The sequence below is a fragment of the Salvelinus fontinalis genome, chromosome 1 (genome assembly GCF_029448725.1).
Source record: "Salvelinus fontinalis isolate EN_2023a chromosome 1, ASM2944872v1, whole genome shotgun sequence".
NCBI lineage: Eukaryota > Metazoa > Chordata > Actinopteri > Salmoniformes > Salmonidae > Salvelinus > Salvelinus fontinalis.
In genome coordinates this window covers 42,742,842-42,766,946 of record NC_074665.1, presented here as the reverse complement: position 1 = coordinate 42,766,946, position 24,105 = coordinate 42,742,842, and the positions used below count along the sequence as shown (strand labels likewise).

Here is a 24,105-nt window from a genome sequence, read left to right as displayed (position 1 = left end):
GATGCTTGGAATTTAGAGTGGTAGAAAGTGGCTTTAGCAGCAGAGACAGAAGAGGAAAATGTAGAGAGGAGGGAGTGAAAGGATGCCAGGTCCGCAGGGAGGCGAGTTTTCCTCCATTTCCGCTCGGCTGCCCGGAGCCCTGTTCTGTGAGCTCGCAATGAGTCGTCGAGCCACGGAGCGGGAGGGGAGGACCGAGCCGGCCTGGAGGATAGGGGACATAGAGAGTCAAAGGATGCAGAAAGGGAGGAGAGGAGGGTTGAGGAGGCAGAATCAGGAGATAGGTTGGAGAAGGTTTGAGCAGAGGGGAGAGATGATAGGATGGAAGAGGAGAGAGTAGCGGGGGAGAGAGAGCGAAGGTTGGGACGGCGCGATACCATCCGAGTAGGGGCAGTGTGGGAAGTGTTGGATGAGAGCGAGAGGGAAAAGGATACAAGGTAGTGGTCGGAGACTTGGAGGGGAGTTGCAATGAGGTTAGTGGAAGAACAGCATCTAGTAAAGATGAGGTCAAGCGTATTGCCTGCCTTGTGAGTAGGGGGGGAAGGTGAGAGGGTGAGGTCAAAAGAGGAGAGGAGTGGAAAGAAGGAGGCAGAGAGGAATGAGTCAAAGGTAGACATGGGGAGGTTAAAGTCACCCAGAACTGTGAGAGGTGAGCCGTCCTCAGGAAAGGAGCTTATCAAGGCATCAAGCTCATTGATGAACTCTCCAAGGGAACCTGGAGGGCGATAAATGATAAGGATGTTAAGCTTGAAAGGGCTGGTAACTGTGACAGCATGGAATTCAAAGGAGGCGATAGACAGATGGGTAAGGGGAGAAAGAGAGAATGACCACTTGGGAGAGATGAGGATCCCGGTGCCACCACCCCGTTGACCAGAAGCTCTCGGGGTGTGCGAGAACACGTGGGCAGACGAAGAGAGAGCAGTAGGAGTAGCAGTGTTATCTGTGGTGAGCCATGTTTCCGTCAGTGCCAAGAAGTCGAGGGACTGGAGGGACGCATAGGCCGAGATGAGCTCTGCCTTGTTGGCCGCAGATCGGCAGTTCCAGAGGCTACCGGAGACCTGGAACTCCACGTGGGTCGTGCGGGCTGGGACCACCAGGTTAGGGTGGGCGCGGCCACGCAGTGTGAAGCGTTTGTATGGTCTGTGCAGAGAGGAGAGAACAGGGATAGACAGACACATAGTTGACAGGCTACAGAAGAGGCTACGCTAATGCAAAGGAGATTAGAATGACAAGTGGACTACACGTCTCGAATGTTCAGAAAGTTAAGCTTACGTTGCAAAAAAATATAAAATAAAAGATCTTATTGACTAAAATGATATAGTACTGCTGGCTGGTGAAGTAGCCTGGCTAGCAGTGGCTGCGTTGTTGAAAGTGAAGCTGGCTAGGTAACCTCGACAATTTCTCTAAATTTCTCTAAACTACACAATTATCATGGATACAAGGACAGCAAAGACAACTAGCTAACACTACGCTAATCAAGTCGTTCCGTTGTAATGTAAGTTTCTACAGTGCTGCTATTCGGTAGAAGTTGGCTAGCTAGCAGTGTTAGCTAGCAGTGTTGGCTAGGTAGGAGGACGGCAGCGCGGCAGGCGAAAATAGCTGGCTAGCTAACCGATAATTACTCAAAGCTACACAATTATCTTAGATACAAGGATAGCAAAGAAAACTATGTAGCTAGCTAACACTACACAAATCAAGTCGTTCCGTTGTAATGTAATCGTTTCTACAGTGCTGCTAATCGGTGGCTAGCTGGCTAGCTAGCAGGGTTGACTACGTTACGTTACGTTAGGACGAGAATACCTGGCTAGCGAACCTCGATAACTACACAATTATCTTTGATACAAAGACGGCTATGTAGCCAGCTAAGTAGCTAGCTAAGATCAAACAAATCAAAGATAGCAAAGACAACTGTGTAGCCAGCTAACACTACACTAATCAAGTCGTTCCGTTGTAATGCACTCGTTTCTACAATGCTGCTATTCGGTGGCTAGCTGGCTAGCTAGCAGTGTTGGCTACGTTGCGTTACGTTAGGACGAAAATAGCTGGCTAGCGAACCTCAATAACTACACAATTATGTTTGATACAAAGATGGCTATGTAGCTAGCTAAGATCAAACAAATCAAACCGTTGTACTGTAATGAAAATGAAAATCAAACCGTTGTACTATAATGAAATGTAATGAAAAGTTATACTACTATTCGGTAGACGGTGGACATTTGCTAGCTGGCTAGCTGCTGGGCAGATAGCAGTGTGGACTACGATAGACGACGAAATACGATAATTACGCAATTATCTTTGATACACAGACGGCTATGTAGCTAGCTAAGAAGAAATTGCTAAGGTTAGACAAATCAAACCGTTGTACTATAATGAAATGTAATGAAAAGTTATACTACCTGCGGAGCGAATGCAAATGCGACCGCTCGCTCCAAACTGGATGTCATGTTTTTTATGGTTGCCATGTTGCCATGTATTATATGGCTGCGTAAATAGGACTCATGGTACGTTTTTTATTCATACAGTACATACTTTCCTAACCCAAACAATCTACAAGAGCAGAGTATTTTTTTATCTACCAGTTGGTGCTGAAATGGAGACAAATATGCATAGATGGCTTTTTCATTGATACCTATATTCTAAACCTGATCTCTTGACGTATTCGATTGAGTCTGTCGACAAATTTCTAATTAAAAGGTACACCATATTTCAAGGGAGGCCTTAAGATAAATGTACTGAAAACCGCATTGAATGAAAACTCCACAAGAAAATCTGTTGGCCAGCAAGTAGGAGAGTTTTCAGCAGTTGAATGAAATTTATTCAGAGCACGCAAGGTAGCCACACCTGCAAAGCCCGTTACGCACCTTCATAAGGTAAGTCTGAATACTAACAACTGAAAAGTGCGTAGGAAAGTCGAAATTTCCTCAATTGGAATCAGTCCCAAAATGAACAGCAGGTGAATTGCACGCTATTCTCATGCTTAAAAGATCAAGGTTAGAATATGCATAGAGAGAAAAGTGCATAAAAAGGAAATTACGTTCCTTTTTCACGTGCTTAACTCAGGTTGGAATCGGGGCCCATGTGAATAGGGACTTAACACATAGTGTTTTTGCATTAGTGTTTATCCACCTATTTACCCACAGTGCTGAGGGTTTACAGTGCCTTGCAAAAGTATTCATACCCGTTGCATTTCTTCCCATTTATTGTGTTACAACATGGGATTAAAATTGACTTAATTTAAAATACTCTGTATTGTCAAAGTGGAAGAATTATATTATATATATATATATATATTTTTTTTTTTTAAGATTCATATAAATTAAATATCTAAAATATCTAGATATTCAGCTACCTGAGTCAATACATGTAAGTCTCTAAAAGCTTTATACACTGGGATTGTGCAATATTAGCTCATTATTCTTTTCATAATTCTTCAAACTCTGTCAAGATGTTGGGGATCATGGCTAGACAGCAATATTAAAGTCTTGCCATAGATTTTCAAGCAGAGTTAAGTCAAAACAGAAACATTCACTGTCTTCTTTGTAAGCAACTCCAGTGTATATTTGGCCTTGTGTTATTGTCCTGCTGAAAGGTGAATTCCTCTCCCAGTGTCTGTTGGAAAGCAGACTGAAGCAGGTTTTCCTCTAAGATTTTGCCTGTGCTTAGCTCCAGCCCGTTTCTTTATTTCTTTTTATCCTGAAAAACTTCCCAGTGTTTGCCGATGTCAAGCAAACCAATCATGTGAAACGTGGGAGTGGGCGGATTTCCTTGTCCTTCTCGCAAGCCGTGATTTTGGGCAGCTCCATGGTAGGAAATGTGACTGTTCCTGGTGCAAAAACAATGTCTTATCCTGGAGCTTGAGTAAATTACATTACTAAGCTGCTCCTGAATGTTCTACGCCAGGTCATGGAAACCGATTCTATCGTAGTCCTTGTGGGTTTTAATGACATTATGAAGAGCTGATTGATTCTCTGCTAGACACTAATAAAAGACCCATCATATCTGGCCCTGTGCCCTCTCTGAATTATGGCATTGAACACTTTAGTAGGATTCTGGCTACGTGATTATTTCAGCTCAATGGGTGTAATTTTTGTTGACAATTTCGATACCTTTTGGAAAGAAAATATGTTTTATAAGGAGGTTGGGATCCACCTGAATAATTTGGGTTCTTGGATCCTTTCACCGCATTGTAAGACTGTATTGAGACAATGACTTATCAATGACCCAAGCCCAGTTAATCCATACCATTGTGTCGCTATGTGGTCATAATGCTTCAGCAATTGTACATTATACCAGGGGCGTTGGTAAACACAATTTAAGTAACCTAATGTATGTCCCTCTAACTGCCCTGAATGCCTCTGCTGATCCTACGGCTATTGTTTGCTGTAAACATGTGCCTATGAACCAGAGTTATACGGTTTGCACTGAGGTGGTGTGCTCTAGTAGGAAGTCCACTGTGTGCAGTTCACCCTGCACTGACATAAATAACATGAGAATGTCTACTTCTGCTAATCTTCCCAGTAAATCAATGAAAACAATCAAGCATCACAGAAAAATTCTAAAAATAGCACACGTTAACATATGTAGTTTAAGAAACAAGGTTAATTAAATTAATAACTTGCTAGCATCAGATGACATTCATATTCTGACTATCTCTGAAACCTACTTAGATAATACATTTGATGTGTTAGCAATACATGGTTATTGTATCTACAGAAAAGACAGAAATGCCATTGGTGGAGGTGTTGTTGTTAACATTCAGGACCACATTCCTGTAAAGCAGGGGTGTCAAAGTCAAATGGACGGAGGGCCAAATAAAAAATTTAGCTACAAGCCGAGGGCCGGACTGTTCGAATGTTCATTGAAAATTTTTTAAATGACGCATATAGTCTAGTGAACCTAATTGAACCTACTGAAAACCTAACAAATATATTCCAATATGATCAGATAAATAAAGCAATATTTTCTTATGGCTCTGTCAGTAATCTTTAATTTTCAACAGACACAAAAGACAAATTTCCTTTATATAAAAATCCCCATAACATGAACATTAAATGAAAGAAACCGGTATTCAAGGCACCATCAGTAGCCTATATTTTCTATTTTAGCAAAAGTGGGCTAAATTTACTTCAAAGAAAAAAACAATAATAGCAATTTTCTATCATCCACTCAACTGAAATATTTTTAAAATATAATTGGATTGAAATACAATAAAATAAAGTGCAAAAATCTATTAATCAAAAACAACACTTTGTTTAAGGAGAAGTAACATGCAGTGAAAACAAATATTAAACTTTAACTTTTAAACTTGAACTGAGTAAAAACTCTAAATATGTGATTGCACAGTAATGTTCACTTGTTTGAGGTTGAGGGTGATACTTGGTGGTGTCCCATCTTTTCCACAAGTTCATCAATGTTCGGGGTAAGGCTCTGAGCTGAGGAAATCCTCAGAATTGAGTGGAGGTGTTCAGCAGTAAGTCGACTTCTGTGTGATGTTTTGTTCAGGTTCATCAAAGAAAACAGTTGTTCACACAGGTATGTGCTGCCAAACATAGACAACGTTTGAGCAGCCTGGATGCGCAGCTGGGGCATTGTGTCGGGGAGGAAACGGGCGAACTCCGCAGCACCCACTGCCGCATATTTTGCCCTCAGTGCATCATTGCATTGGAGGTCAATCAACTCCATTTGGAGGTTTGGTGGTGAGCTTTCCACGTCAACAGCAAATGGGTTACCGAGCAGTTCCAACCTGCTTTTTTGTGCTTCAAAGTCAGCAAATCGGCGTCGAAAGTCAGCGGCAAGCATACCTATTTTATCAGCCAACTGTGCGCTCGGGAACGCACTGGTAGAGAGCTTCTCTTTCATGGTCTGGCAGCTGGGAAAGTGGCTCAAATTTTCTTTCCGCATCTGCGTCTCCCACAGAGTCAGTTTGGTTTTAAATGCCTTCACTGTACTGTACATATCAGAGATGACATGATCCCGACCCTGCAGCTGCAAGTTCATTGCATTCAGATGACTCGTAATGTCACACAGAAAAGCCATTTCACACAGAAACATTTCGTCTCGGAGTTGTGTTGTGTCTTTCCCTTTGCTGTCCAAGAACAGACAAATCTCCTCACGAAGCTCGAAACATCTTTGAAGCACCTTTCCCTGGCTTAGCCATCGCACCTCTGTGTGATAAGGCAAATCACTATGCTCCGTTTCTAACTCCGTCAGAAATGCCTTGAACTGGCGGTGATTCAAACCTTTGGCTCTGATAAAGTTAACTGTGCGCGTGATGATGCTCATTACATGCTCCATTTTCAAGGCTTTACCGCACAACGCTTCCTGGTGTATGATACAATGATAAGCTGTCAGCTCACCTGTCGCGTTTTCCTCTTGCATCTTTTCCCGTATCTTCGCCACCAGTCCGCTCCTGTGTCCACACATCGCAGGTGCTCCGTCGGTTGTCAAACCCACGAGTTTTTCCCAAGGCAGCTCCATCTCATTTACACATCTTGACACCTCTTCATACAAATCATGCCCCGTAGTTGTGCCATGCATAGGACGTAAAGCCAAAAACTCCTCTGTCACGCTTAGGCTGGAGTCCACTCCGCGGATGAAAATTGACAACTGGGCAATGTCAGAAATGTCGGTGCTCTCATCCACAGCCAAGGAATATGCAATGAAATCTTTTCCCTTTTTCACAAGCTGCTCTTTTAGATTGATGGACAACTGGTCTACTCTCTCGGCAATGGTGTTTCTGCTCAGACTCACATTTAAAAAGAGTTGCCTTTTTTCTGGGCAAACTTCGTCACAAACTTTAATCATGCAGTTTTTGATGAAATCCCCCTCCGTAAATGGCCGGGCTGATTTAGCGATCTCTTCTGCCAAAATAAAACTGGCCTTGACAGCAGCCTGGCCTTGTGATTTGGCTTTTTTGAACAGAGCCTGTCGAGATTTGAGGCCTCGTTTTAATTCCTCTGCCTTTTGTAGCCTTTGTTCCATGTCCATATTCTTGTTTTTGTCCGCGTGTTTCGTTTCATAATGTCGTCTCAGATTATACTCTTTCAGTACCGCCACACTTTCTCCACACAGAAGACACACAGGTTTTCCAGCTACCTCCGTGAACATATACTCCGACTCCCACCTTGTTTGAAACCCCCGGTTCTCAGTGTCCACCTTCCGTTTTGCCATTTTTTATGGGTATCTGAAAGTTAATTTTACTGTGATGCTGACGACTGCTGTGCCAATAAATATTGAAATGAAGCAGCCTACTGCTCGGTGCGTCACCGTTGCATTGTGGGAAATGTAGTATTGGTGCGTGTAAAAGATCTGCGGGCTGCCGGCTTGCTGCGGTCTGCGGGCCGGTTCTAATAATAAATCAAGATCATCCCAGGGGCCGTAAAAAACCTTCTCGCGGGCCGGATGTGGCCCGCGGGCCTTGACTCTGACATATGTGCTGTAAAGCTTAGAGAGGATTTCATGTTAAATACTGTTGAGGTAATATGCCTCACCTAAAGCCCATTCTTGTGGGAAGCTGCTAAAGACCACCAAGTGCTAACAGTCAGTATCTGGATAATATGTGTGAAATGTTTGATAATGTATGTGATATCAACAGAGAGGAATATTTTCTGCAGTGGTGTAATGTACTTAAGTAAAAATACTTGAAAGTACTACTTAAGTCATTTTTGGGGTATCTGTACTTTAATATTTTTGACAACTTTTATTTTTACTTCACTACATTCCTAAAGAAAATGGTGTACTTTTTACTCCATACAGTTTCCCTGACAAAAGTACTTGTTACATTTTGAATGCTTAGCAGAACAGGACAATTGTCTAATTCACACACTTATCAAGAGAAACCCCTACAGCCTCTGATCTGGCGGACTCACTAAACACATGCTTTCGTTTGTAAATGATGTCTGAGTGTTGGAGTGTGACCCTGGCTATACGTGAATTTAAAAAACAAGAAAATGGTGCCGTATGGTTTGCTTAAGGAATTGGAAATTATTATACTTTTACATTTGATAGTTAAGTATATTTTAGCAATTACACTTACTTTTGATACTTAAGTATATTTTAAACCTACTACTTTTAGACTTTTACTCAAGTAGTATTGTAATGGGTGACTTTCACTTTTACTTGAGTCATTTTCTACTAAGGTATCTTTACTTTTATGACAATTGGGTACTTTTTCCACCACTGATTTTCTGGGTGATTTAAATATTGACTGGCTTTCATCAAGCTGCCCACTCCAGAAAAAGTTGAAAACTGTAACCAGTGTCTGCAACCTGGCTCAGGTTATTTACCAGGGTAGTTACAAACAGCACAGGAATGAAATCATCAACATGTATTGATCACACCTAATGCTGCAGAAATTTGCTTGAAAGCAGTCTTCAGATCCATTGGATGTAGTGATCACAATATAGTAACCATATCTAGGAAAGCCAAAGTTCTAAAGGCTGGGCCTAATATAGTGTATAAGAGGTCATACAATAGGTTTTGTGGTGATTCCTGTGTTGTTGATGTAAAGAATATTTGTTGGTGTGTAATGAGAAGCAGCCAGACGCTGCACTTGACACATTTATGAAATTGCTTCTTCCAGTTACGAAGACAGTAAAAACGGTTAAATCCCTGTTGATTGATGATGAATTGAAACATTTTTAAAAATCTGTCAGTACAACCGATTGGCAAACATACTGCAAATTGAGAAATCATGAGACTAAACTGAATCAAGAGAAGAAATTATACTACGAAACAAAGATAAATGATATAAAGAATGATGTAAAATGCTCTGGAGCACCTTAAATGACATTTTGGACTAAAAGGCAAACTCAGCTCTATCATTCATTGAATCAGATGTCTCATTAAATCACAAAACTCAATTATATTGCCAATTACTTTAGCAAACTTAGGCATGACATGCTAGCAACAAATGCTGACACTACACATTCAAGTATAACTGATCAAATTATGAAAGACAAGTATTGCAATTTTGAATTCCGTAAAGTGAGTGTGGAAGAGGTGAAAAAATGATTGTTGTCTATCAACAATGACAAGCCACCGGGGTCTAACAACTTGAAAATTACTGAGGATAATTGCAGATGATATTGCCACTCCTATTTGCCATATCTTCAATATAAGCCTATTAGAAATATTGTGCCCTCAGACGGGAGGGAAGCAAAAGTCATTCCGCTACCTAAGAATAGTAAAGCCCCCTTTACTGGCTCAAATAGACGACCAATCAGCCTGTTACCAACTCTGAGTAAACTTTTGGGAAAAATTGTGTTTGACCAAAAACAATGCTATTTTACAGTAAACAAATTGACAGACTTTGAGCATTCTTATAGGGAAGGACATTCAACAAGCACAGCACTTACACAAATGACTGATGATTGGCAGAGAGAAATTGATGATAAAAAGATTGTGGGGGCTGTTTTGTTATACTTCAGTGCAGCTTTTGACATTATCGATCATAGTCTGCTGCTGGAAAAACATATGTGTTATGGCTTTACACCCCCTGCTATATTGTGGATAACGAGTTACCTGTCTAACAGGACACAGAGGATGTTCTTTAATGGAAGCCTCTCCAACATAATAGAATCAGGAATCAGGAATTCTCCAGGGCAGCGGTCTAGGCCCCTTATATTTTTCAATATTTACTAACGACATGGCTGGCTTTACATTTGAGTAAAGCCAGTGTGTCTATGTATGCGGATGACTCAACACTATACAAGTCAGCTACTACAGCAACTGAAATGACTGTGAGACTTAACAAAGAGCTGCAGTTAGTTTCAGAATGGGTGGCAAGGTTAAAGTTAGTCCTAAATATTTCAAAAACGAAAAGCATTGTATTTAGGACAAATCATTCACTAAACCCTAAACCTCAACTAAATCTTGTAATAAGTAATGTGGAAATTGAGCAAGTTGAGGTGACTACACTGCTTGGAGTAATCCTGGATTGTAAACTGTCATGGTCAGTACAACAGTAGCTAAGATGGGGAGAAGACTGTCTATAATATAGAGCTGCTCTGCCTTCTTAACAATACTATCAACAAGGCAGGTCCTACAGGCCCTAGTTTTGTCCCACCTGGACTACTGTTCAGTCGTGTGGTCAGGTGCCACAAAGAGGGACTAAGTAGAATTACAAATGGCTCAGAACATGGCAACACGGCTGTCCCTTAAATGTTCACGGAGAGCTAACATTAATTATATGCATGTCAATCTCTCATGGCTCAAAGTGGAGGAGAGATTGACTTCATCACTACTTGTTTTTGTAAGAAGTGTTGACATTTTAAATTAAATTATTAGCACACATGTTTAAATTATTAGCACACAGCTCGGACACCCATGCATACCCCGCAAGACACGCCACCAGAGGTCTCTTTACAATCCCTAAGTCCAGAGAAGCTCAGTACTACATAGAGAAATGACTACATGGAACTCTATTCCACATCAGGTAACTGATGCAAGCAGTAGAAACAGATTTAAAATTAAAATACACCTTATGGAACAGCGTGGACTGTGAAGAGACACACACACATAGACTGTGGTATTGTGAATTTTGGATCCCCATTTTATTTTACCTTTATTTAACTCAGCAAGTCAGTTAAGAACAAATTCTTATTTTCAATGACAGCCTAGAAACAATGGGTTAACTGCCTTGTTCACAGGAAGAACAACAAATGTTTACCTTGTCAGCTCAGGGATTTGATCTTGCAACCTTTCAGTTACTAGTCCAATGCGCTAACTGCTGGGCTACCTGCCACCCCTTGGCAGCAGCTAATAGGGATCCCTAATAAAATACAAATACAAAATACTATGATGCAGTCACCACCATGCTTGAAAATAAGAAGGTAGTTACTCAGTGATGTGCTGTGTTGGATTTGCCCCAAACATAAGGCTTTGCATTTTAACCAAAAAGTGTATTCCTTTGTTGTTGCATACAATATGCATGTTTTGGAATATTTTTATGTCTGGGTGGTTTAAAACATAAACCACAACATAATTATTAACTTGACCATGCTTAAAGATGTCGATTTGAAATTGTTACCAATCTACGAATCACTGCCCTTCTTTATGAGGCTTTCAAAAAGTTCCCTGGTCTTTGTAGTTTAATCTGTGCTTGAAATTCAATACTTGACTGAGAGACCTTACATATGTCGTATATATGGGGGAGAGAGGAAAGGGTAGTCGTTAAAAAATAATTTAACACAGAGTGAGTCCATGTAACTTATTATGTGATTTGTTAAACCAATTTTTACTCCAGAACTAATTTAGGCTTGCTGAATACTTATGCAACGACTATATTTTAGTTTTTAATCTAATTTGTATGAATCTTTTAAAAATGTTAGAATTTTTCTTCCACTTTGATACAGTATTACAGACTATTTTAAGTAGATTGTTGCCAAAAAAATTGCGATTCAAACCATTTGAATCCCACTTTGTAACACAATAAAATGTGAAGAAATCCAAGGGGTATGAATAGTTTTGCAAGCCACAGTATACCTTTTTTTTACCACTACATCTTTGACTATGATACAATTCCCAAGCAAGGGCTACTATCACTCTCCTTATACAATATAGAACTACTATTGCCCTTTTGACCGTAAACATTAATCACTACCAACATTGTCCAGTCCAGTAACAAGACAGAATCTGTGAGAGAAGTGTTGAGTGCACAAGATCCAAACACTTCATCAAGGTTGAGTTGCCACAGCAGTTGTTGCAGGTATTGTGTTCTCTCCGATAACATACTGTAGGATTAACTTTAATGTGCCCAAGGGGGAAATTGTCTTAAACACATAGTACTGCTGTATACAAAATAGACACTGTACACATTCAACATAATACATACATTGCACGTTAACCTTACGCATTGTGGACTTCTCATACAGCCACATACATACATAATACATTGCCCATTCCCTTATTCTGTCAGTGGCGTACAAACACAGCTCAGCTTTCCTTATTGCTGTTTATGTATTTGATGGAAATGGGAATGAACTAGTGCTTATACCCGTTCAGCTTACACGTAAGGACCATATAGCGCCTGCCTGAGGGGAGGAGCTAAATATTAGAGTGAAGTACATGAAGTATATGAGAGGGGTCAACCTGTTTGAAACCAGTCATTAGTCATGGCACCTACATGAATGTTGCAGTATAATTCGTAACAAGCTTCATAACACAATTGTGTTATGACTATTTCATAAAGGTGGTATAAATGCCTTACCCCCAATAGTAAAGTGGTGCCTAATTTCCTAGTATACCGTATACTGTATCAACTTCTATCCCAGATTATCTTCTAAATGCGTAAGTGGGCTACTAGACTTCGCTTTTTGATCCATTATTAGGTAATGCAATTTTAGGAGTCATGTTTTACTTTCAACAATCAGCAATCCAGAGCAATGGCAGTTATGCCTTTCCCAAAGAAAGGTTCAGGAAAAACTGTTCTTACTCCATTATGGCATCAATACAATAGAGTACAATGAGTTTGTTTTAACCGTTGATCGATATGACTGATTTCTCAATGACCATCCATCTCCAGTAGCCACTGATCTCCAGTCAGTTACTACGGGGGGGTTGGCTTGAGATACACGGCCCATTGAGCGCCGTACTGCTGACTGGATAACAGTGGGGTTATTTGATGACCCCATATGGTGTGTTTTGCGTCAGACACAGCAGATCGTTGACAGAAATGACCGTTCTCCGCTCACGATTGGCTACACTATATACCGGGGTTCGCTCCCAGGCTGTGTCACAGCCGGCCGTGACCGGGAGACCCATGAGGCGGCGCACAAGTGGCCCTGTGTCGTCTCAGTCAGTGGAGGGTTTGGCTGGCCGGGATTTCCTTGTCCCATCGCGCTCTAGCGACTCCTTGTGGCGGGCCGGGCTCCTTCAAGCTGACTCGGTCGCCAGCTGGACAGTGTTTCCTCCGACACATTGGTGCGGCTGGCTTCCGGGTTAAGTGAGCAGTGTGTCAAGAAGCAGTGTGGCTTGGCAGGATTGTGTTTCGGAGGACGCATGGCTCTCGACCTTCACCTCCCCTGAGTCCTTAGCGGAGTTGTAGCGATGGGACAAGACCGTAACTACCAATTGGATATCATGAAATTGGGGAGAGAAAGGGGTAAAAGTAAAAAAAGTGTTATAATAATAATATATGAAATGGCCGTTCACACATCGAGAAGTGATTCCATCAACATAGCAGATCAGTGACATATATGATAGTTCACCAGTGGTGTGTATTCATGGATGCCAAGGGAAGCCAAGCGTCCCCCAAAAATTGGCCAAGAAAAAACCCCATAAAATAATGTATCTTTCGTCTCTCTGTGTTTCAAAATGTTCATTAAATTCGCAAGAGGCTGAATGTATCTCACCGGAGAAAGGATCAGAGCGAGCGAAACAGTGCCCCTCTGTCTCTGTATGTGTAGGCCATCTGATGCTGTCTGGTTCAAAAGAGTATGACATTGTTGCCGTCCGTAGTATCGAACGCAAGGAAAGCCAGCAAGCATTTAGAATCCCTTGATAAAAAAAGTATAATAATAGCCAATCAACGTTGAGCTAAACTGAGTGAGCTCAACTGTGAATGGTCCTGGCGCACAAAAAAAAAGTGTCAAGGGAAGCCAGTTTGCATTTGGTTTCATTCCAATCACATCGCATGGAAAGCATTCGAGCATATGATTTAAGATGGCGCCGGAGAAGAAGGCTGATGTTTTACGTGTCCCCAACCAATTGTGTTTTATGTTCGTTTCTTTGCGTTGTTTGTAACTTATTTTGTAACTTATTTTCTACATAATGTTGCCGCTCCGTCTCTTATAACCGAAAATAACTTCTGGACATCAGGACTGAGATTACTCACCACGGACTGGCAGAATCCTTTTTTTCCTTTAACGAGTCTGACAAGCCCGACGTGAATGGTATACTTCTCTCCCGGGAACAGGCCCAGATCCCTGTGATTTGCGTGAAGAGAAGGCGGAGAAAAAGGGGCCAAAGGGCGGACTGCCTTCTGAAAATTCGTAGGTGATCGAATAAAACCCCACTTCCTTCCATTCTGCTAGCAAACATGCAATCTTTGGAAAATAAAATAGATGACCTATGAGGAATATTAAACTACCAATGGGACATTCAAAACTGTAATATCTCATGCTTAGTAACTGGTAAGATAGGGGGCGGCGGACTATGTATTTTTGTAAACAACAGCTGGTGCACGAAATCTAGGGAAGTCTCGAGCTATTGCTCGCCTGAGGTAGAGTATCTCATGATAAGCTGTAGACCACACTATCTACCTAGAGAGTTGTCATCTGTATTTTTCGTAGCTGTTTACATACCACCACAGACTGAGGCTGGCACTAAGACCGCACTCAATGAGCTGTATTCAATCATAGGCAAACAAGAAAACGCTCACCCAGAGGCGGCACTCCTAGCAGCAGGGGACTTTAATGCAGGGAAACTTAAATACGTTTTACAAAATTTCTATCAGCATGTTAAGTGTGCAACCAGAAGGAAAAAAACTATGGACCACCTTTACTCCACACACAGAGATGCATACAAAGCTCTCCCTCACACTCCATTTGGCAAATCTGACCATAATTATATCCTCCTGATTCCTGCTTACAAGCAAAAATTAAAGCAGGAAGCACCAGTGACTCGATCAATAAAAAAGTGGTCAGATGAAGCAGATAATAAACTACAGGACTGTTTTGCTAGCACCGACTGGAATAGGTTCCGGGATTCCTCCGATGGCATTGAGGAGTACACCACATCAGTCATTGGCTTCATCAATAAGTGCATCGATGACATCGTCCCCACAGTGACCGTACGTACATACCCCAACCAGAAGCCTTGGATTACAGGTAACATTGTTGCCGCTTTCAAGGATCGGGACTCTAACCCGGAAGAAATCCCGCTATGTCCTCCGACGAACCATCAAACATGCAAAGCGTCAATACAGGATGAAGATTGAATCGTACTACACAGGCTCTGATGCTCGTTGGATGTGGCAAGGCTTGCAAACCATTACAGACTACAAATGGAAGCACACCCGAGAGCTGCCCAGTGACATGAGTCTACCAGACAAGCTAAACTACCTCTGTGCTCGCTTCGAGGCAAATAACATTGAAACATGCATGCGAGCACCAGCTGTTCTAGAAGACTGTGTGATCACGCTCTCTGAACTGATGTGAGTAAGACCTTTAAACAGGTCAAAAATCACAAGGCCGCAGGGCCAGACGGATTACCAGGACGTGTACTGCGAGCATGCGTTGACCAACTGGCAAGTGTCTTCACTGACATTTTCAAACCTCTCCCTGTCCGAGTCTGTAATACATACATATTTTAAGCAGACAACCATAGTCCCTGTGCCCAAGAACACTAAGGTAACCTGCCTAAATGACTACCAACCCGTAGCACTCACGTCTGTAGCCATGAGGTGCTTCGAAAGGCTGGTCATGGATCACATCAACACCATTATCCCAGAAACCCTAGACCCACTCCAATTTGCATACCGCCCCAACAGATCCATAGATGATGCAATCTCTATTGCACTCCACACTGCCCTTTCCTACCTGGACAAAAGGAACACCTATGTGAGAATGCTATTCATTGACTACAGCTCAGCATTCAACACTATTGTTCCCTAAAATCTCATCAATAAGCTAAGGACCCGGGACTAAACACCTTCCTCTGCAACTGGATCCTGGACTTCCTGACGGGCCGTCCCAAGATGGTAAGGGTAGGTAACAATGGAGGCCTGATCACCGACAACGATGAGACAGCCTATAGGGTGGAGGTCAGAGACCTGGCCGTGTGGTGCCAGGACAACAACCTCTCCCTCAACGTGATCAAGACAAAGGAGATGATTGTGGACTACAGGAAAAAGTGGACAGGTCACGCCCCCATTCTCATTGATGGGGCTGTAGTGGAGCAGGTTGAGAGCTTCAAGTTCCTTGGGGTCCACATCACTAACAAACTAACATGGTCCAAGCACACCAAGACAGTCATGAAGAGGGCACGACAAAATCTATTCCCCCTCAGGAGAATGAAAAGATTTGGCATGGGTCCTCAGATCCTCAAAAGGTTAGGTTCTACAGCTGCACTATCGAGAGCATCCTGACTAGTTGTATCACTGCCTGGTATGGCAACTGCTCAGCCTCCGACCGCAAGGCTCTATAGAGGGTAGTGCGAACAGCCCAGTACATCACTGGGGCCAAGCTTCCTGCCATCCAGGACCTCTATACCAGGCGGTGTAAGAGGAAGGCCCTAAAAATTGTTGAAGACTCCAGCCACCCTAGTCATAGACTGTTCTCTCTGCTACCACACGGCAAGCAGTACCGGAGTGCCAAGTCTAAGGCTTCTAAACAGCTTCAAACCCCAAGCCATAAGACTCCTGAACATCTAATCAAAGGGCTACCCAGACTATTTGCATTGCCCCCCCGCCCCCCCCCCTCTTTTACTCCACTACTACTCTCTGTTGTCATCTATGCATAGTCACTTTAATAACTCTATCTACATGTACATATTACCTCAACTAACCAGTGCCCCCGCACATTGACTCTGTCCCGGTACCCCCCTGTATATAGTCTCGCTATTGTTATTTTACTGCTGCTCTTTAATTACTTGTTACTTTTATTTCTTATTCTTGTCTGTATTTTTTATTGCATTGTTAGTTAGTGGCTCGTAAGTAAGCATTTCACTGTAAGGTCTACTACACCTGTTGTATTCGGCGCATGTGACTAATAAAATTTGATTTGATTTGATACGTCATTGACAGAAACTCGTTGTGCATCTCGTTGTGTTCAAATCTCAAATTGTCCCTTTTCTAAATCAACAATGGACGGAGATAGGGATTTGGACTTCTGGTTCAACTTATTTCTCCATACTGGCTAATGATTATAATGGTGATTCTGATCCAATAAATGCATACATTGTGCCCCTGGCCTGAGAGAGTGGAAGTTCAATATGTAGCTAAATGTAGAAGGCTAACTTAACTAGCTAACATTGCCCATGAAAGAAAGTTAGGCTAGCGAGCAAGCATTTTAGCCATGTGGCCTTGGACAACAAAAAATGAAAGTGTGCACTGTATGACAAAGTGATAGACCGTTTCGTCAACATGAAAGATTTCACTGTATTAAATTACAGGCCACTCTATGTTAGCTAGCGGTTAGCTGATGTTTGCTAGCTATCTACAGTAACATCAACCAGTGTTTGCAGCTATTTGAATTCGAGTCAATGAGAGAAGATAGCAATGCAATGTAGTGTTCCTTAGCTGGCAAGGTGACAGAGGGTTCGTGTTTACCGTCTGAAAGGCACTCAGTGCACGTAACTAATGTGAGGTTGATCCAGTCAATCACACCATAGCGATTTCGTTTTATGTTGGCAGGGTTCACACATACAATAGCTGAATTTGCAGAAGCTAGCAAGCAAACTAAAAGCAAACATTAGCTAGCAAGCTAGCTAGTTCCTATTCCATTTATGTGGCGTCGTCAAAGATGGAATCTTTGCAATCGTCAGTTTATTCCAAGATCAGCATGCAGCTGTAGTGCTTCGAAGTCCCTGTGACAAGGTTAGCGATAAACAGAACTCCAAACTGAACAGAACTACACTCTCTTCTACCATTTTCTTAAATATCTTTAATGGTCTCGTTGCAAAAAGCTAAATTGTCGCTAGGGGACTTTGAAGCACCTGTGTGCCGATCTTGGAGTAAACTGACGATAGCAAACATTATAGCAAACACCACAGAAACTAAACTGGTGCTCGCTAGCTCTGCAAATTCAGCTATTGTGGGAAGCCAGCCAATAGAAAACAAAAACATGAACTATATTTAAATTACAAAAGGTTGCAGCATACGTTGTGTAAATGGTGATCTCATACAGCTGTCAACCCTTGTCACTGCAATCCGTTTCACATGTGCTAGCTGACCAGCTAGCTACCTTATAGATGGTGTGTGTGTGTGTGTGTGTGTGTGTGTGTGTGTGTGTGTGTGTGTGTGTGTGTGTGTGTGTGTGTGTGTGTGTGTGTGTGTGTGTGTGTGTGTGTGTGTGTGTGTGTGTGTGTGTGTGTGTGTGTGTGTGTGTGTGTGTGTGTGTGTGTGTGTGTGTGTGTGTGTGTGTGTGTGTGTGTGTGTGTGTGTGTGTGTGTGGCCAGCCAGGTAGAAAAAATAAAATAGACGGACATCAGAGCATTATTCAGTACACCAAAGCGCAAAGTTAGAACCCTAGTAGCCTAACATCTCAAAGACTAGTTGATCAAATGTTCATAAGAAAGAAGTAAAATGCTAATGGAAATGTTTCATAATGATGTCATTAGGCAGAGCAGGCAACAGATGGCACACAGACAGCAGAGCTGGAGACAGATAGGCAGGGACAGACTGGCAGAGACAGGGAGTCTCAGGTACGTTTGTTGAGTCTTTGTTTGGCAACATTATGAAAGGTTCTCTCTTTTTTAGACTTATAAAATAGGGACATAATTGAAAAATGCCATGGATACCCCCACTCTCAACTTAAAAAAATCTTAGTTCAGTCACCAGTTTAAGGCAATGGCATTGCTGTTGTGATTAATTGTGTAGTTTTGGGTACCGGTAGTTAAGAGTATGGCAAACACCTTATTTATTTTCTAGGAAACAGACTGTGAGTCAGTGAGGGTGGTGAAAGGGCAAGAGCAAGGGACAGAGACTTCAGAGGACAGTGTCACAGCCACGGCAGGACCAGCTGTCAAACTTGTTTCCAGCAGGACCAGTATAGGGGACAGTGGCACAGCATTCTCCAGTTACCTCAGTGATGGCACAAAACCATATCAGCCACACCCACAATTTATAGAACCGCAAACTCCTGCCAACAGAGTGTTGACATTTCAAGAGAAATTGTTCACGATTTCCCCTGGCTACATTATAATTCATCAATAAAAGGAGTGTTGTGTTTTCACTGTTGCCAAGGGTTTTCAAGCCAGCCATCTTTTGGCCAAAGAGTGGATACTGCCTTCATTAGTGCAAGATTTAGGAACTGGAGAAAAAAACGTTGAAAAATTCACAGCACATCAAAACTGCCAAACCCACCTCCACTTTGTAACTGTAACAGCAAACCAGCTAAATCCAATCAGTACCCAGTTATCCAGCTCGTGGGGTAAAGAGCAGGACGCAAGGCATTGCTTGACAAATATTTTTGGTTCGGTGCGGCATGTAGTAAGACAAGGACAAGCCTTTAGAGGCCACACGGATGACAGTGGAAATTTATACCAGCTTTTGAAACTTAGGGCAGAAGAGGATGATCCCATTTTACTGAAGTGGTTAACAGAGCGTACCACAATGTACACAGGCCCCAAAGCACAGAATGAAATTCTGAACATCATGGCCAATACAGTCATTCGAGGCATTGCAGCTGAGATTAGGTCTCTTCCGATTGTACACTTTTCAGTAATTGATGATGGTACTCAAGATGTCTCTGGTGCTGAACAAGAGAGTATCTGCCTGCGTTATGTTGACCATGGCCTTGTCCCTCACGAGGAGTTTATTGGGCTATACATTGTGTCGGAGACAACAGGCGAGGGCATTGCGAAAGTGGCAACTGATGTGTTGTTGAGGCTCAATTTGCCCATGTCTGGCTTACATGAGCAGAGTTACGATGGTGCCTCAAACATAGCAGGAAAATACACAGGTGCACAGGAAATTGTGAGGAGGCAGCAGCCATTAGCCCTCTATGTGCATTGTGGAGCACACTGTGTAAATCTGATTACACAGGCTGGCTGCTCAGCCTCCCCACTGATCCAGGATTCCCTTTCTTGGGTCCATCAGTTCGGTGTCCTCTATGGCCAGTCAGGAAAGTTTAAGAGCATGTTTGAATCAATTGCCACGTCCAAAGATACACATCTGACCACCCTGAAACCCCTATGTCCAACAAGGTGGACTGTGCAGAATACTGCTATTAGATCTGCGCTAGGGCAGTATGAGCGGGTACTAAGCAGCCTAGAGGAGATGGTAAAAACTGCATCCAAGTCAGCTTCAACTGCCAGTGGCTTATTTGAGCACTTCAGTAAAGGCAAGACTATGTTGGGCCTCACACTTGCCTATGCTGTTCTTGGAGAGCTTGAGTGCCTAAACATTTCACTGCAGAAGAAAACTCAGACTGTCTCTGGTATGCAGGCTGCAGTCGAATGTGTGCGGTCATCTCTTAGGGGCACGAGAAATGACGAAAGCTACCTTGCACTGTATGAGAAAGCAACAACATTGATTGAATCCATTGAATCCATTGAGACACACTCAAGACTATTTGCTGGCAAAGCAGTGGATCACTATAGGGCAGAATTTTTTGACGTGTTGGATGGTGTGAGGTTCAGTTTGGCGAACGTTTTGACCAGGACAGTCTAAACGTCCTGCAAAAGTTGGAAAGAGCACTTCTCACGGGGGAGTTGGATGAGTCTCTAGTATCAGTACCCTGAGCTGAACATAGATTCTCTTTCAGTGCAGTTGCCTCTCTTTCGCAACAAATACCCCTGTAGCAGCAGTGGAGAGGCAGCAGAGGTCCTCAGGAGACTTCCAGTGGAGGTGCGGGGGTTGTTTGACCAAGTTGAGGTGCTGATCAGAATTTTGTTTGTGGTGCCAGTGTCTTCGTTTGAGGCTGAGAGGAGTTTCAGTGCACTCCGCAGGTTAAAGACTTGGCTACGGTTTAGCATGGGCCATGAGAGACTGAACGGCGTAGTTGTCTGTAATGTACATAAAGACAGGCTGGACAGTCTTGAGGGAAAATATCTGCCAGCAATTTGTTGGATCCATTGAAACCCGCAAACATATGTACGGTTCTTTTGTTCAGTAGTGTGTATAGTAGTGGTTCTCAACCTTTTTTGGGTACTGGAACCCCTGCATATTTTGAGGCAAGGCGGGCAAGGTTTTGAGCGGTCCTCAGAGACCTCCACCCCCTCTATATTATATGTAAAGTTACTGGAATCCTTGTGGTACTGAATATGTTTATTACACTTTTTTATTTCACGGACCCCTTGCAATTACACCAGGGATCCCTAGGAGTCCACAAACCCCTGCTTGAGAACCCCTGGTGTGTAGTATGATATTTGTTATTTTGTTTAGTAGTTTTCAGTTTTTAGTACATGACAGTACACTTACTAATTATTTATTTTATGTTATTTTATTTAAAATTGCATGCTTTGTGTGACATACTTGTCCATAGCTGTTGTTTGAAGAGTTGAGACACTGACTGAACAATAAATAAGTATTTTTGAAGGATATTTTGGTAGATTTATTTGGGTTATTCATTGAAGTAGTTATTTCGCTTTTAGAAACGGTACTTCTTTTGATCTTTTCGTTCTTGTAAAGCTATTGTAGTGCACTCAGGCCAGTGGCACATATTTAATGACTATATAAATGTATCAGAAAAAGTTAAATAAAAAGGTCAAAAACAATGTCCATTGTATTTACGAAAACTGCACCAGTACACAGTGTACTCAAGATGTCATTGCCACCTACTGGACTTTCTTGGTATAGCTGGTTGTAAATACAAATACCTGCATACATACTGGACTGATAAGGAACACTGCTATAACTATTAGTATTAGTAGTACTATAACGATTTAAACATTTGAACAAGTTGGGACAACCCTTCAGTTAACTACTAATCAATTATCCAGTAATAGTAATTATGGTTCCTCAACATACATTTAACATATTACAACGCAGGCTATGTGTTACAGCAGTACTTTTGGTGTCCCCCTCAGGAATTTCTCTTGAGAAAATGTAATGTAATTCTCCCCTCCAAAGTTGATATCAGATTTTTGAAGGTTAATCTCCGGTTTTGTGATGAAACCATGGTGTGGTTGAATTTATTCTGCCACTGTGTCTTATTGTATCTGCCTTAGGCCTATATATCACGGTCGCAAGGCATATGAACTAACAGGTTTCAGAGCAAACAACGCCATTATCACAACGCATAGGTTGTAATATGGCTTTTTTCTGGCTTGGCTTCCCCAGTGATTTTACACACTCACTGCTACTGCAGTTCACACATGCACACTCAACACACTAAGACCACTACACACACACACACACACACAGAGAGAGAGTTATATCGCTATCGATTTTATTAGTTCAATTTTGAACTAATTCCACTTTGATTCCAAAACACACATTGCAGCCTAAGGCAGTAATTGTAACCTGCCAGGACATATAATTTAGTGGCCCACAGGGAATTCAGTCGATACTGGAGGATAAATTAATTTAAATTACTGAAAAGCCCTCATAGAAAACAATGGGCAAAACACAATTCATCCCTTGAATTTACTAAATAGGACTTTAACTGACCTAAAATCTGCTATACGTTTTGAGTTGTGTAACACACATTATGACGCTGCAGTCAATTTACAATAGTATTGGCATAACGTCCCAAATGGACGAGAGTAAAAGGGCGGAGACGATTGGAACATTAGAAAACATTTACCTTGATAAGTTTGCACCTGATCTGGGCCGACACCATGTGGCTGTTCCGCAGGTTCCCCACTCGGAACATGAGACACAACTTCCCGTCCCGTTGCGAGATCCTGGCTAAACATGAGAGTCTCCGCGCGCTTCTTCGGCTGGGACATCTTGATAAACATGCAGCCGATTAGAAATGCGTCCACTATAGAACCCAGGAGAGACTGGAAGAGAAAAAGAAGAATGCCTTCCGGACACTTTTCTGTGATGTAGCGGTAACCATAGCCGATAGTAGCCTCTGTTTCAATGAAGAACAAGAAAGCGGACGGAAAGTTGTAGACGTTCGCGACGCACGGGGTGTATGACGAGTCGTGGCCTTGTGGTTTGATGTCACCACGGATGTAGGCTATTATCCACCACATAGATGCCATAACCAGCCAGGCTACCGTGTAGGTTAATATAAATATGAGTAGGTTCCACCGCCATTTCAGGTCGACTAGCGTGGTGAAAAGATCGGAGATATATCGACTTGACTCCCCGCCAAGGTTACCATGCTGGACGTTACAGCGGCCGTTCTTCTCCACAAACCGCTGGCGCTTTCTCTTCACGGGTGCAGAGACAGTCATGTCCCGTTTGGTGTTCACTACCTCGTAGTCCTCGCCAAATTTCCTGCGTATCGCAGACATAATGAGCGATTTGCGCTGAACCAAATAGGCTTTACGCAGGCTTGGCACCACTATCCAAGAGATGCAATAATATTCACTTGCTCGTCATGAGATGATCCTGCACGTAGGTTAATTAATAGTGATAACAAAAAAGATACATCACAATCCATAGATCAGTCGAATAAATACGCATTCCAGCATTTATTGACACCCCAGTCCTCGTTGGCCAACTTTTATGTAGTCCCGGGCTTCACATCGTTGTTGTGATGTGACACTATGACAGAAGCTCACTGAAAGATGCACATTATGTGTTCTTGAAAAACCCAAAACGGATCCAAGCCGACTGTCCTCCTTCCGCGCCGGAGACCACTCCATGCATCGCATGTTCTTCGGGCTCGCGCCACAAGCTGCTGCTGTCTGCTTGGACACGCGTTCAGTCAGATGATAGACCGAAGAACTGCGGCACTTTCTGACAGATGTGGCGGATAGTGTGTTTGTCGCTGTAGGGGGAGGGAAGGAGGGAGGGTGAATTTGCCTCATTGTCCAACCCAATCAGGTATAAGCAGAGAAAGTTACAGTATAGCGCCAAGGACTTATGGTTCATATTCTCCTATTTTCCCACTGTACTATCAATATAATATTTTTTACCTAGGCCTAGAGGGTTCAGTGTGTGACATTTGCACGTAACTCATTCGGACATACAACAAAACAGCTTTACTATGATACAGTAAAGCTATAATCATGTTTATTTCCAGGACCCTGACAATTTGATCCATAACTATTTAGTTCCCCCTAGTGATACGTGGTTGGAAGTGTAACTCTCAACTTGATAGGTTATAGTGAAACCTACAATTATGGAAGCAAATTGGAGACATAAGTTTACAGGCATGTAAAGGACGATTTGCACATTTAAAATATGAGTTGCACCTGTATAGCCCTAATCAGTTTTGTATTTGCAAAAAAATATTTGCTAACATGTAACTTAATTTGAGAATAAATACAACAACACTTGCAAACATGTAACTTGATAGGTGAATAAATGCTATAAGATTTGCAAGC

General features: G+C 42.3%; 1 protein-coding gene across 1 annotated transcript in view; it reads right to left on the bottom strand.

The window, feature by feature from the left end:
• The window catches only part of kcnj19b (potassium inwardly rectifying channel subfamily J member 19b), a 38,022-nt gene extending 14,426 nt beyond the window's left edge, over positions 1 to 23,596 (bottom strand). Inside the window, 2 exon segments of the mRNA XM_055921981.1 lie at positions 22,407 to 22,506; positions 22,508 to 23,596. Coding sequence (XP_055777956.1) covers positions 22,407 to 22,506; positions 22,508 to 23,067 — 660 coding nt within the window. The 5' untranslated portion in view covers positions 23,068 to 23,596.
• Between the last annotated feature and the right edge of the window lie 509 nt (positions 23,597 to 24,105).